The sequence below is a fragment of the Chrysemys picta genome, chromosome 2 (assembly GCF_011386835.1).
Source record: "Chrysemys picta bellii isolate R12L10 chromosome 2, ASM1138683v2, whole genome shotgun sequence".
In the NCBI taxonomy this organism is placed as follows: domain Eukaryota; kingdom Metazoa; phylum Chordata; order Testudines; family Emydidae; genus Chrysemys; species Chrysemys picta.
Window position 1 is genome coordinate 97566625 of NC_088792.1, and position 14738 is coordinate 97581362.

At 40.6% G+C, this 14738-nt stretch overlaps 1 protein-coding gene across 9 annotated transcripts in view; it reads right to left on the reverse strand.

Annotated features, from left to right (window-relative positions):
- Positions 1–3480: 3480 nt before the first annotated feature.
- Positions 3481–14738, reverse strand: part of GLI3 (GLI family zinc finger 3) — a 244377-nt gene continuing 233119 nt past the window's right edge. For 5 of the 9 annotated variants that reach the window (XM_024106445.3, XM_065583838.1, XM_065583836.1 and 2 more), the window contains 3 exons: positions 13975–14265; positions 7344–7671; positions 3481–6089 (listed from right to left, as the gene is read on the reverse strand). In XM_024106445.3, coding sequence (XP_023962213.2) covers positions 3799–6089; positions 7344–7671; positions 13975–14265 — 2910 coding nt within the window. In that variant the 3' untranslated portion in view covers positions 3481–3798. The remainder of the gene's footprint in view (positions 6090–7343; positions 7672–13974; positions 14266–14738) is intronic. The other 4 variants (XM_065583839.1, XM_042844778.2, XM_065583840.1 and 1 more) reach the window with 1 other exon arrangement.

Sequence of the window (14738 nt, forward strand, 5' to 3'; positions counted from 1 at the left end):
AGTTGTCAAATGTGCTAATTAATAATGGATTATCTCATATCCAAAAGTTAAAAGCAAGAATTAAACAAGAATATTTACAGGCTGGCTCCAAGAGAGATTTCCCCAAGCCATCGACTCCAACACTAGTCACACTTTATATTAAGGTTCCATCCATAAATAGTCTATAAATGATTAATATATATTTTAACAATCAGCCACTTGTTTGTTGCTTGTGACTATGGCGATATGGCCTATTGGATAGGACACTGGACAGGGTAGACATTGGTTCTGTTTCCCACCTTGGCCAATGGCTTGCTGGATGACCTTGGCCAAGTCACTTCAGCACCTTGTGTCTCAGTTTCCCCCTCTGTAAAATGGGGATAATGAAACTGACATCATTTGTAAAATGCTTTGAGACCTACTGTGAAAAGCACTATATACAAGTGAGGCATCATTATTATTGTAACCAGCTGTAATACCTTCTGCTTATGATCTTCCATAACATATACCGCTCATGTCTGTAACATGTTTTTAACAGCTATTCATGATTTACTAACCCTTTCTAAGTGGAACTCCTTCCCCAGTAAATTTAAAGCATGACCAACAGCACTAAACAGCTATCTTTCACTTCCCAGGGAAAGAAGACAGGCCTCCCAGGGTGCCTGGGAGGCCATCAAAGGGCCAGAGGAAAGTGCATTCTAGCATGGAGGACCTCCTCACCAAGAATGCTTTGTGAGCAACACCCTCTTTTTAACCCAGTGGACTGTTTTAGTTTCTCAGCTGATTGGTCCTGCTCTGGGGGTGTCACATGAGGGGACGGGTAAGCTCTAATTAGGGTACCATGATACCTTCTAAGCCCCTAAGTAAAAGATGACACCTGGAGCAGTAAATATTGTGATTTAATGGTACGCAGTGTAATTCTGTTGTGTCTCAGTGTCACTGAAGATTGTTGATAACCCTTAAAGAACTGGCCGGCTTATAGCTGCTTAATACTAGGAAACATACTGTTTTCTAAGGGCTCTCCAGGGCCACTCTGCTGAGAATGAGGGATGTTCTCCAGCCACGGAGATGCAAGTCTTGACTCACACTGTGAGATTTGACCTGCTGGCTCTCTTCCCTAGCCATAGTGCCTGCAATTCCAGTGCAACCTGCGTCCCTTGTTACTGATTCCCACCAATGGCAGGGAAGCAACAGGGGCAATGGTTTGCATAGGGATTGCAGGAAACATGGTTTGAAAGGAAACCAGCATGGAACAGTGGGAGAGGGAAATGGCAGAGGGAGGAAAAGCCAATGAACAGGACCTTGATAGGCAGAACCCATTTAAGCCCCCAAGCAGGAATATTTTGGGGTCCCTCCCCACTAGTGTAAAACAGGCATGTTCTTATGATAAAAAATGAATATAGGGCCTCCCCCATGAACTGCTCATGGCCCTAAGAAATTTCTCAGTTTGCTTATGCTCAGTGTCGGCTCTGTAATGCTTGTTACAGCTGTGCGGAAAGACAAGGAAGGTAGGATCTGAGCAAGGAAGGATGTAAGGCTACTGCCGAAGGGCCTTATTCTTTCTGGAGTATTTAAATTTCTTGTTCTCTGGCTTTCCCTTGCAAAACATCTCAAATGTGAGTTACTTAGAACACAGTACCACACACTGTAATGAGCATATACACTATTCCAACACTGGCTCCCTGTTACGTTGCATACTGATTTAGAAATTCCGCCTTGGACTTTTATGGCGCTGAGTGGAGCGGCAAATTACACTGGATTGAGACAGCTTCTGTTCACACATATTCACAAGAGATCTACGTCAGCTGGGTTTTATTTTACTCTGAATGCAGCTGAGTAACAACAATAACACAGGCTTTAAGTATGTGGAACTCACACCCTAAAGTTATGCTAGACTTTAAAGTGGGCTCCTATTCTCACTAACATTTAACTAAAAGCTTCCTCAAAAAATCTACTACTTGTGGGTGAAATTCACACATGTACAGCAGGAGAGGCATAAACGTTAGGCCTCGTTTAAGATCCCTGTAAGCATTCAAAATAGGTTTTCAATTAGACTTATGCAGGGGATAGACCTTGTGTAGGTCTTCTGCACAGGGGTTAATTTTACCCTCAAGAGTTCAGGACTCACTCCTGCATCTATGAGAGCTTTGCCTGTGCTAGGGGGAGCAGGAAGAGGCCCTAAATTACAAAATGTGCTGTGATACCTAGCAACATAATGGGCCAAATTCTGTACTCAATTACCTCAGTGTAAACCTGGCATAACTCCACTGAAATCAATGGTGTTAGTTCAGATTTGTGCTGGTGTGACAAAGCAGAGCCAGTGAAAGGAATCAAAATGAGAGGGAAGCTGGTGCCAAGGATTTCGTTTGCATTTTTAGCTTTAGCTAAGACTCCTTACCAGGATATAATTTCTTTATTGACACTTCCTTTGTTTATTTTTTTAAATCAGAAGTTTAGATTTTAAAATGTTAAAAAAAAAAAAAAAAGTGCTTTGGGAATGTATTAAACACCCTTGTGATCGCCGAGAACCAATGGGGCCCATTGGATCAATGCGATTGTAAAGATCTTTTTTTCATAGATTCATGATTCTTCTCAAGTTGTTACTGTGTAGTATGTCAATAGGAGTTTACATATTTAATTAAAAATATGTACTCTGCTGCAAATGAATAGTGACGATTTATACTAAACTCTATGAAAGAGCAATTATTCTGAGGACAAAGAGTAGCTGATTTTAAAACCTCCAACTGAATTAAAATGACATTGGGCTACCTTATGGACTTAGGCCCAAAGCCTCAAAGGTATTTAGGCACTTAACTCTCATTAAAATCAATGGGAGTAAGGCACCCAAATACCTTTGAGCATCTGGACCTTAGTGCTTGTTTCTGCACTCACTAAAGCAAATGGCAAAACTTCCATTAGTTTCAATAGTGCAGAACAAGGAGCTAACCATGTATACCATTTTATTACAAAAATTAATGCTGTATTTGATGAAGAGTATAAAAAATACCCAAATCACCAGCCATCCATTTATTTTTGTTCTCCTCTTGTCGAATAACGTCTGAAAAAAATGTAGACCAAATTCTGCTAAATATGTGAATTGTGTTCACAAAGGGATTTTTAAACCCTCCAAAAGGGGGTTGTCATAGAAACGGTACAGTTTCGGCTCAACAGTTGAAGTGCAAGGTCTGTGTATGTGGGCGTGTGTACATACACACAGACTCATTTGGGACAAAAAAGTTTGATGCTTTTTCATTTCTTTTTGCACAAGCCCCAGATATCTTTTGCCACACAAGTAGGGGTACATGATCAGGGAGCAGTATGAGTAGATTTGTTCGTAGATTGGCTGTCCACCTTACAGCAATGCATTCACAGAAGCTCTCTTTACTCACTGTATGTACTCTGTATATCATGCCTAGTTGTTTGGTGCCTACATAAATAAAAACATTGGCAACAATCATACAAGACTGTGTTTCCTTTGAGTAAAAGAAAATTGCAAAGTCATTTCATTAGACCTTCCTTTAAAAAACAAAACAAAACATGCACTTCACACGTTTACATTGGTTTACAATAAAAAAAGAAAAAAAGTATACAGACATTTAAAAAAAGAGAGAGAGGAGTGGGTCTAACAATACTGATTCAAAACCGAAATGGAAGACAGTTTCTCCCTAGAACACTTTAGGGTTTTCAGAGTCCTTATTCCATAAAAGGAATATACTTGAAACACATCCCATTTAGGTGAGATGAGATTGCTAAAATACATACACAACTAAAAAATGAGTCACTTTTTATCGGTTATCTCCTAAGTTTTTTTCCCCATGTCTATTGCATAACAGCAAGAAACTTGCTTTCTTCTGCAAGTGAGGTCAACAAAGAACTCATGTCCCCAATAGCCATGTTTGTTGTGCTCACAGGCATAGCTGGGAATGTAAGAGACGCTCGGGGAGTGGTGAGGCGTGAAGAATTGTGTGAGAGATTCTGAATGATACTCGGACTCAGGGCTCCTGAAATTAAGCTGGCATGGTCCTCATCATCTATGATAGCATCAAAATCAATCTGCACACCTTCTAGGCTGTTGCTGTCAATGCTGTCAACTGTGCTTGTCACCTGGTTAGCCCCTGGGGAAAGAAGCTCAGACGAATTTGGAATACCAGTCCCCTGCAGCAGGCAGTTAGCTTCCGAAATAGAGAAAGAACCTGTTTTCATAGCTTGCTGAGTAAAGCCCATGGATTGGTCATATAACTGACCAGAGTAATTCTGCATATTAGAGCAGAACTGTTGTGATTGACCTTGCATCTCCATCTTAATGCCATTTACCCTGTATGTCTGGTTTGCATCACTTATAAATCCTTGCTGTTGTGCCAGGTTGTTTCTCAGCATGTTTTGCCGTCTGTTGCCTCCATAGTTGGCACATGGCTGGTAGCTCTTTGTCACCACCAAACCTGATTGCTGATTTACAATGTTGTGAGACATTGGTGGAGAACTCTGTGGCCCTTGACAAAGGCTCATTTGTGAGGTAGGACTAACCTGCCCTAACATCATTTGATTGGTTTGATTGACTCCCTGATAATGAATGCCTTCCCCTATTGGCTGATTCTGCAGGTATTCCTGTTCTATCGTATTTCTACTCTGCATCCCATTAGCCATACTGACAGATTGCTCACCTGGCACCATGGGATGGCCAAAGTTTTGCTGACTCTTGTTTATTAGCATGCTGTTGTTCCTCAACTTCTGCCCTTGAATCACTATGCCACAGGAACTGTCCATTGCCCCAGAAATCATTGGTTGTCTGGTGATGCTTTCACCATATGGCTGTGCCTTATTTGCCTGCATGTTGAAAGAGTTACTGGTGGTGTTGTTGCTGATAATCATGTTCTGATGTAAACTGTAAGAGCTGCTGTTTTCCACAAGATGTTGATAGCCATTTTGTTGGCCCATACCATTTCTCTCCAGGTTCTGCTGCTGGACCATCATATTGTTATATAGTCCAAAAGCTCGAGTTTGTTGGATTGCCGAGCGTGGACCACATTTCATTTTTGAAGGAGACAAGTCAGAACTTCCTGAGCTTACTTCATTCCACTGGATTGGCAGGTCGCTTTTGTTTGCTTCAGAGCTGGTCTGTTGACTGTTTGGTGAAGGGGCCTGGTGAAAGTTGTTATTCCCTATTGCTGACCCGTGATGCACTTTGTTATTGTCCAGGACATCGTTTGGCAAATGGTCATACATGCTTTGGTTCTGGGAATTCAAATACTGAACCACATCATCTGGCAAGAGATCCTCATCATTTAGACCACCATCCGCTTCCATGGTAGCAGCCTCCATGGTAACATTCTCACTGATACTCGGAGGACATGGGGAGTAGGTGTTACGGAACAGGCCGCCATCAGAGCGGGTGTAGTTCTGAAGAATAAAGTTTCGCTTTTCCATAGATGGAGGCAAAACAGGAGGGTTAAAGCTATTAAGACTGTTGAATCGCTGGACTCTAGGCAGAGAAAGGTTGTCGGAAACCATTCTTACTGGATCACTGGCTCTCCTTGTCCCATTTCCCAGCACATCATGAGCCAGAAAATGCCTCCTGTTATAACTATTTGCCCCACCATCACTACATCTACGAGGAGCATTTACTGGAGGCAGAGGAGATACTCCAGACTCCCTGCAATCACCCAACAGCGCCATCCTTGTTTTGAGGCTCATCCTCTCCATGTTAGGCAGTGGAGTTGGTGGGGGTCCACCAGTAGCTGCTGCATATTTAGCTTTCAGCCTGTATTGCTGGGCTGGGGTGAGGCTGAGTAGGCTTGGCAGGCCATCACACTGACTCACTTCACTGGATCGCCTGGAGGCATCAGTCGAGATGGGGTCATAGGAGTCGGCGACACTCATGTTCTGAGGCCTTCCCTCAGCTTGGGAAGCATCACTGGATCTCCGACTGGAAAAGCAAGGTGAAATTCCAGAGGACCTACGGCTACTCAAGTAGGCAGAACTAATTGTGCTGGTGCTGCTGTCCCTCCTGTTCAGCATGTTTAACACTGTGATGTCCATACTTGAAATTTCATTTCTGTTGGGTAGAATAGTCATGGATCCTCCTAAACTGCAGCTGCTGCTTGACTGGATACCTGATGGTAAAATTCACAGATAAATGAATATTAATCAGGACCAACTGTAGAAAACGCTTAGATTCTGAGACAAGTAACAGGCATTTCAAGGAAATACCCATATGATTCTAGGAAGTCAAGACCGTTTTCTAATCAGAAGTAGGGCTAAATAGCACTCTTGTATAGGGGCTCACAGATTCAAGAACATCATTTCAATGTGAGCCCCAACACATCCTCAGTTGTCATCCAGTGTAGTTCCATCGACTAAAATGGAGCTACTCTGATTGACACCGACTAGAGAAACAGGTTTCCCATATTCTTAAAAAAAGCTTTTTAGATTTTTGTAACTAATTGAACTGGCATTCATGTGATAATCTAAGTCTAGATGGCAAAATATACAAATTGGAAATTAGAGTAATTTTTAAAGAATTCTTTCATATTTGCATATTATTTAAAACAACTGCAAAACATCTATCCCAGTTCCTCCTTTTAATAAACATAATGTAAGCATCATCATCACCTTTATGTCATTCCTTTTCTTGAATGCACTTCACAAACTATGTACATATAATACCACAGATATGCAGTCACTACTAGGGTGGACAGCAGCAGCCAACTGGTTCACAGTAGGTTGCCCAAAGTGTTGGGAGGAGAAATATTGCCCAAGGGCACCAAGTCAAACCCAATCTCTTGTAGAAAGTGCTATGGAATCTTTAGGGTCCAGCACACCTCCATGTGATTCATGTACGAAACTATACATGCATTTTTTGAGCATTATCATCTCCACGTGCAACTATCAGTGCATTTGCAAATAGAGACCATGTTAAAGCCCACTTCAAAATGTAGTCTATGACGACTATGCAAAGCAGATAGGATCTGAGGTTTAAAGGCCTCACTTGAAAGAATACCACACAATAAACTGCATGGTATTTAATTTCTCTACCTTAGAAGGATGCAGGGCTAAAATGATGCTGTGAATCGAATGTTTGGTTCCAGGGAATCTAAGTATTTCAAGCATGATAATCAGACCACCAATATTCACTTCCAGGAATATAAACTATGGGATTACCAATTTCTACCAGTATAGTACAATTTCTAATTTAAACGGAAAATATATATATATTGAAAAATGTAGGTGTCTTACAGCTCCTAGGTAAGTAGAACTCCCACTGAATTTCATGAGTTGTACAGTTCGTGTAAGTCCTGAAACATCAAGCCCTAAGAGGACGAATTTAAAGAATGAAAGTACGATTAATCCAGTTATGCATATCTCACCATTTCCTATGAGAGGTGGCAAGGTTGGGGCTTTTGAAGGTGGAATGGGATTCAGTCTTGGAAGCACTCCATTAACTTGTTTCAACCTTTCTAATTTGACTTGCTCCATCCATTTGGTCCCTGTCATGTTCCTTCTGGCCTGTAAGCCAAGTGCTGTGGTTGCTGTGGAAATGGTAGAGTCCATGATTGGGGTTTCATCAATGACACTGAGGTCTCCTACACTACCTCCACTGGTCAGATTAAGCTCGATCCCATGGTTGGAATAGTTGCTGATGGGGGACTGTTCGCTGCTGCATGTAGACTGACCACCAGGGCTTGGCTGAGATGTCTGTTGGAGTGAAATAAGAAATGAATGATAATTAGGATTAGGCAAAGAATGCTAATGAATTGATTTCAATGTACCTCATGAACAGATATTATTCCACATTGAGTCAAAGGAAAACAAATGAACCTAAAAGCTAGGCTTAAACAGATGACAATGATCTTTGATTAAAGGCTTTCTGGTACACGACTACTTGACTTTTAACCACACTGAAAACTATTGAGAACCCCTCCTCCCCCAGTGTTAAAATTTATCTCAGCATCTTACTAACAGAGAGTACATTAAATCTATATTACGCTATTCATCGGAAAAGATCCCAGAACAATTAAATTACTTTACAGGTTTCATATATATCCTGTATCCAATTACAGGATACATTTTATTATTACTATTACTTGTATTATTGTGTTGCCTAGGAGCCCGCAGTCATGGACCAGGACCAAATTTAGATAATTTGAAAGTAATTACCCAAATTGGAATTTGACCAAGACACTGGGGCTAACTTATAGTGCTAGGCTTGCAAAAAAACAACAACCACCCAAAAACATTGGGCTTTTTTAAAAAAAAGTATAGAGGCAAAGAATTTGAAGTATTTGATAATATTCAAGAAGTACAGATGCACTGTTCCAAGCATTTGAGGGTTTAAACTTTGGCATATAATGAGAAATGAAAAAAATGTCAATGTAAAAATATAACTTAATATCAGCTTTATCTCAGCACCCTTGGACCACGATTTCTGACTGGCCACAAGTAGTAAGGACCTCAGCTTTATGTCCCATATGAGTAAAATAGGTGCTGTTGTTCTGAAGTCAAGTCATCTGTCACACTGCAGTGCAGGACTCTGAATGCAGACACAGTTCTGCATGCTTCAGCTGGGAGCAGACTCTGGTTTCAATGGGGTTGGATGGACATAAAGTTAGAATAAAACAACATATTTGCTGATTACAAGTTCTCTTTGCATTAATGCAAAGAACAAAACATCATATGGAAGACTCCAGCAGCACACTCAAATGTAACACCTTCTCAGTACTATGTCTGCATTGGAGCTGGATGTGTAATCTCCAGCCCCAGTAGATATACCCGTGCTAGCTCTGATCGAGCAGCATGCTAAAAATAGAAGTGATGTCGCAGTGGTGAGTGTACCAGGACAGGCTAACCACCTCAAGTGCGTACACATGTTTCAGGCGGAATTGCACTTGGGGCAGCTAGCCTGTTGCAGCTACCACACTGCTATTTTTAGCATGTTAACTTGATAAGAGCTAGCGCAGGTATGTCAACCTGGGCTGGAAATTACACCTTCAAATCCAGTATAGACGTATCCTCACTGGGAAGATAGCCATCTACTGAATCAAAATTTTCACTTTCTTGGAGATCTCCCAGACTTGTGACACGATCACCGCCCAAAGTGATATTCTACAAGGGGCATTGACCTGCCACAACTCCATCTTCTCTTTTAAACAAACAGGTAAGACCAATGCTCTGAAATGTTTATTTTATTGTAGTGGTATTCTTGCGGCTGTAAAATACAGGGTCTTTGAAGTACTCAAGAGCATCTTCCCTACATGAATGAGAAAATTATTGGGGGGGGGGAGGGGAGAGAAAGAGAGAGCGGGGGGGGGAAGGGTTCTTTAGGAGTAATACTTCATTCTAGGATGCACCAGTTAGCGATTATAACCACAGATCTGTATGACATGCAAAATCATTTTGCTTCCAAGAACAGCTTCATAAACACATATCTATTTTATTATTTTACTTTTAGGCTTTTGCATTTTCAGTCACCATGTGATCTTTGTGCAAACTCTTGTCTAGGACGGCTAACTAGAATTTTGTAGTTATCAGTGATGTCTTTGCATTCTAACAACAAAGTGAATAAAGATACAAGCCTGTGCCAGAGTGGTGGCTTAGTGTGACTGTGATGAATATTTGGGTGTAATAATAATTTTAATTATTTCTAATATCAATGATAATGCTTGTAATTTATAAGTCCACATGGAATGTGGTACACTTCCAAATCTTGGTCACTGCAGATTTGGTGAGGGCACTAAAGAATAAATGTTATCTGGGAGCAGTGAGCTTGCACCCATTGTACAAGAGTTAAATAAAGAATGCTAATGATCAGAAGCCTGTTCTTGTAGCCACACAAATTGGTCAAAATGAGTCAGAAGTAGAGAAAATGATCATGGGAATATATCTCTATAGATATGTATATACATAAATATGATATATACAAACAAATGCATCTGGAACTATTTCACAAGCGTAATCTAGCTATTTCACATGCCAAGTGTTTTGCAAAATGTTCGTTACACATATGTGGAAATGTGTCTGCTGGAATGCTTCTTACTAAATGAAAGAATGATTTGACAAGAAGCAAAAGACTCAAAAAAGAAAAAAATGTTGCAATGAAAAAAGTTGAGATGTTTAAATCCCCTCACCTTATTACCCACTGTCCTTAGGAAGTTAGAACAAGACATTTAAGAGCATTAGACAGAAGAAACATTGGATTAGTAGAAAAACAAGGGACATATCTTAACTCATATAGCAATGAAAACCAAGAAAAGAAGGACAACTACATTACATTTTAATCACCTATTTGTAGAGCTGATTTACAGTGGGAAATATTCAATACCATTCATAAAACACTAACTTGTTTTAAGGCCCAGTCCTGCAAAGCTTTCCTAGTGCCTCTTACTCAACTAGTTTCATTAATAGCAATGGACTACTCACCTAAGTAAGAGTGGCAGGAATGACTTGGGCCCGCAGAGCTTAATGTAATATCTACTAAAGTCAACAGACGACTGCCTTTTGACTACAGTGAGAGTTACACTGGACCCTTGGAGTATTATTAACTGAAAACTATTACCTAATTTGGGTTTGAAGTGGTAAACCTTAGTCATGGAGTAACTCCTACCCTGGTAGGTATTGAAGCTACTAAGCAGAGTTAGGATTATGTGAGTAGAGACTGAAGGATCTGGCTTTTTATTCCCCAATGGCGTGAAGATATTGTGAATCCAGATATGGCAGAGAATGAGTTAACTTTTTTATCTAGTTCTATCCCCCTTGAGAGAAGGGTGCACTAGAGGTAGTTACTTAGAGAAAATATTTCATTATTTAATAGATCTAGTAAAAAATGAAAACACCTAACAAACATTAACTCAAAATTACAACGTTATTTTTGTTCCCCTGGTTTAAAAAAACCCAGCCCCTGCTTCCCACACACACACCTTGTCCTTTATTTGAATTTTTTCACAATCATTTTTATTGCAATTTTTATTTTCAATTTTTTTTCTGTTTTCTTCCACACTCTTTTGATCTTGTTTCCCCATTTCCACCCACTTTTTCTTTTTTCTATTTTGATGTTGGAAGGGGGCAGACAAAACAGATAAGCAATAAACTAAAAACCAGAAAAAAGCTACATTTTTCATTTTTCAATTTAGTTCAAAAGTAGAAAATTTAAAAAAAAAATCTGTGAAAATTTTCCGTTTGGAGAAAAGGCAATTTTTGATGAAACCATTTTTTGTTTGAAAAATGTGTACCAAAATGTAGTAGCTGAACTTGGAGGGCTTACATCTGTCAAACCACACCTCTATTTTGGCTGATCCAATTCTGTGATTGCAGTGAACAACAATAATAATAATAATAATTAATAATAAATACCTAGCTCTTAAACAGTGCTTTTAATCGATAGACAATGAATTGCGAGGGGAAAACAGGAATAAACTATGGACACAAAATAGCGGGGGCTGGTAATTATGGGGCCATGTTGTTCTCCCAATAAGGGGGTCTGGTTTGAAAACTAGAGCCACGGAGCTTGTCTACACAAACAATTAGACCCTGGGAAGCTGCGGGGGGAGCCACACAAGCCTGCTGCACTCTAACTGCCCTCGTGCACCCCGTTGATATGAGCTAGCAGTTTGTTAGAGCACTTTGATCCAATCCTCTTTGAAATGGGACTATCTCAAAGCATATTAATGAACTGTCAATGCGCACCCAGCAGAGTGCTCATGGACAGCTGGTCCACATCAGACTAGTGAGGGGAAGATTCACACCCCCGCTTGCCACAGTCCAATTGTTCATGTAGACAAGCCCTAACAGTAAGACCTTGATCCTGCATTGTAATCTACACAAGCAAACTGCTGCATCCATGTGGAGCTCCTTGATTTTTCCGTGCAACAGTCTGTGCAGATCGCAATGAAGGTCTGGGAAATAAATGTTGGCATTTATTATTGATTCATCCCTCCTCCCATAAGCCAAGAAAATAATTCCCCATCATTAGTTAACATGTAAAGGGAAGGAAAGTTAAAAATCATATAATATTCCAAAAGTCCCATTAAAGGAAAATCCCGGTGGAACCTTAACTATTGAGACATTTTAAGTGTGCCCATAATATTGCATCTACAGGAAATTGGCTTTTATAGTGAATTCTGTAGAGTATCAGTTAATAAGACAACAATACTATACATCAAGAATCATGATTTTATATCTAAGGCCTGGTCTACACTGGGGGGGGATCGATCTAAGTTGCGCAACTTCAGCTACGTGAATAATGTAGCTGAAGTCGATGTACTTAGATCGACTTACTGTGATGTCTTCACAGCGGTGAGTCGACTGCTGCCGCTCCCCCGTCTACTCTGCCTGCGCCTCTCACCGAGCTGGAGTACAGGAGTCGATGGGAGAGCGCTCGGGGGGTCGATTTATCACGTCTAAACTAGACGCGATAAATCGATCCCCGCTGGATCGATCGCTGCCCGCCGATCTGGCAGGTAGTGTAGACATACCCTAAATCTGTTAACTTTTTTCTTCACACATACAGACTTACAAGTATAGTCATAATAACGATGATGCTTAGCATTCATTATAGGTCACTTTAATCCTACAAAGCATTGAACAAACATTAATTAAGGCAGTGTTCCTGCAAACCCCTGTGATAGAGAGTAGTGCTTAGTACTTCTCACCATTCCCAAGGACTGCCAGTAAGCTGTATGCTTGGTACTAAGAGCCTGCAGAACAGGTTCTTATGAAAATGATCCTGCTCCCATTGAAGTTAATCACAAACTTCCTGTTGACTTCAAAAGCAGAAGCAATGGCCCCTAAACTATAAACACATGTTGTATTTCTGTAGTACTGGCTAGTCTTTTACACATATTGTCCTGATTTTCAAGGGTGAGGAATCCCCAAAGCTCCCACTGACTTCTGTAGATTTTTGAGTGCTCAGCATTACTGAAAATCACAGCCACCATTTACATAGTAGTTATTTACCTGTACCATGTGTAACTGGTTAAATGCACTCTTTGGGCTGGACCCTCTGTTAGCATAAATTGGCATAGTTTGGATGGCTGGGCAGGAGATGCTCATGCTGCCTTAAGGACTTCTTAATTCTAAGGGTGTATATATACATGCAAGCATAGCAAAGTGTACTATACTTAGCCTGCAATGCTAACAAACACTGGCCTACAAGGACCAGATCCTCAAAGGTATTTAAATGCCTAATTCCCATTGATAGATTTGAGATGCTGAGTCCAAGTGCTTTGGTTTATTAGTTGGTAGGAGTCAGCTGGTCTAGTGAAACAGTGCCTGCTTCTTATAGACTTGGGGACTTTTTTTTAAAAGGATTAAAATGCTCCAGGAAATTAATTGCACAAACCTATATGAAAGCAAAATTAAGTATACACAACTAAACACCGAGGAAATGTGAAAGTTGAGTTTGAACACACAACATTGGCTCTGCCCCCTTGCATGCATATATTTGGTATTACCTGTGGATTCATAATCAAATATCTTAGATAACTGTGTACCTAAAAAAGAACAGGAGTACTTGTGGCACCTTAGAGACTAACAAATTTATTAGATGCATCCGAAGAAGTGGGTTGTAGCCCACGAAAGCTTATGCTCTAATAAATTTGTTAGTCTCTAAGGTGCCACAAGTACTCCTGTTCTTTTTGAGGATACAGACTAACACGGCTGCTACCCTGAAACCTGTGTACCTAAGTTTGTAGAGAAAAAATGTTTCATGCTTTCAGATAGAATATGCAATCACATAATTAAAGACTATGGCCTACATTTTCAAGAGCAACTAGTGATTTTAGGTGCCTCAGTTTTAAGGTGCTGAACTTGAGAGACGTTAAAGGAGTCAGATTTTCAGAACTTAGTATTTTCTGAAAATCAGGCGCCTTTAAAGTGCTGTTTGTTACTGTTTTTAAAAGCATTTAAAATATATATGCTTTTGTAAAAAAAACTAGTGCACTGAAGTTTATTAACAAATAATGATAATAGAGAGGAAGAAACAAAGCAGCACAGTATGTTGCATACCATTGGTTTTTCTGACTTGACAGCTTTCACTTGGAGGCATTCTTCCCGCTTTGAGGTAGTGTTGCTGAGGTCCTTTTGCTCGCCAATTGCACCCTGAGTCTGCTGGCCTGGTGATCTGGATTGAGAATGGCTGCCTGGGTCTCTTGGTGGTGGAGGCCTTGGATGAATATCTCCACGCTGCTTCTTGGTGACATGTGCCTCGGGGCCATGCACAGTCTTCACGTGTTTCCGGAGAGAACTGGGGTCTGTGTAGCGCTTTGTGCAGCCTGGTATCTTGCAAACATATGGTTTCTGCCAGATCAGGTGGGAAGAAAGGCTGAAGTTAGATTTGGTTTCCTTGTAGGATTCCTAAGAGTTCCTTTGAGTGCAGTAAGTGTAACAATTATACTCTTCCACAGTGAATGCATTAATAAAGTGATGACATTGTGAAACTGTCTCAGCATTGACCACACCTAATAAAATCTATTCCTCTTCCTTGGCTTTGAAGGGAGCACAATGCACATTATTGCTACATATGTAACAAAGTAAGAACACAGGCAGATCCTCAGCTGGAGTAAATTGCCATAACTCAGGGGTTCTCAAATTGGGGGTCGGGACCCCTTAGGAGGTCGCGAGGTTATTACATGGGGGGTCGCAAGCCTCCATCCCAAACCCCACTTTTCCTCCAACATTTATAATAGTGTTAAATATGTTTTAAATGTAGAAGGGGGGTTGCACTCAGTGGCTTGCTATGTGAAAGGGGTCACCAGCACAAAAGTTTGAGA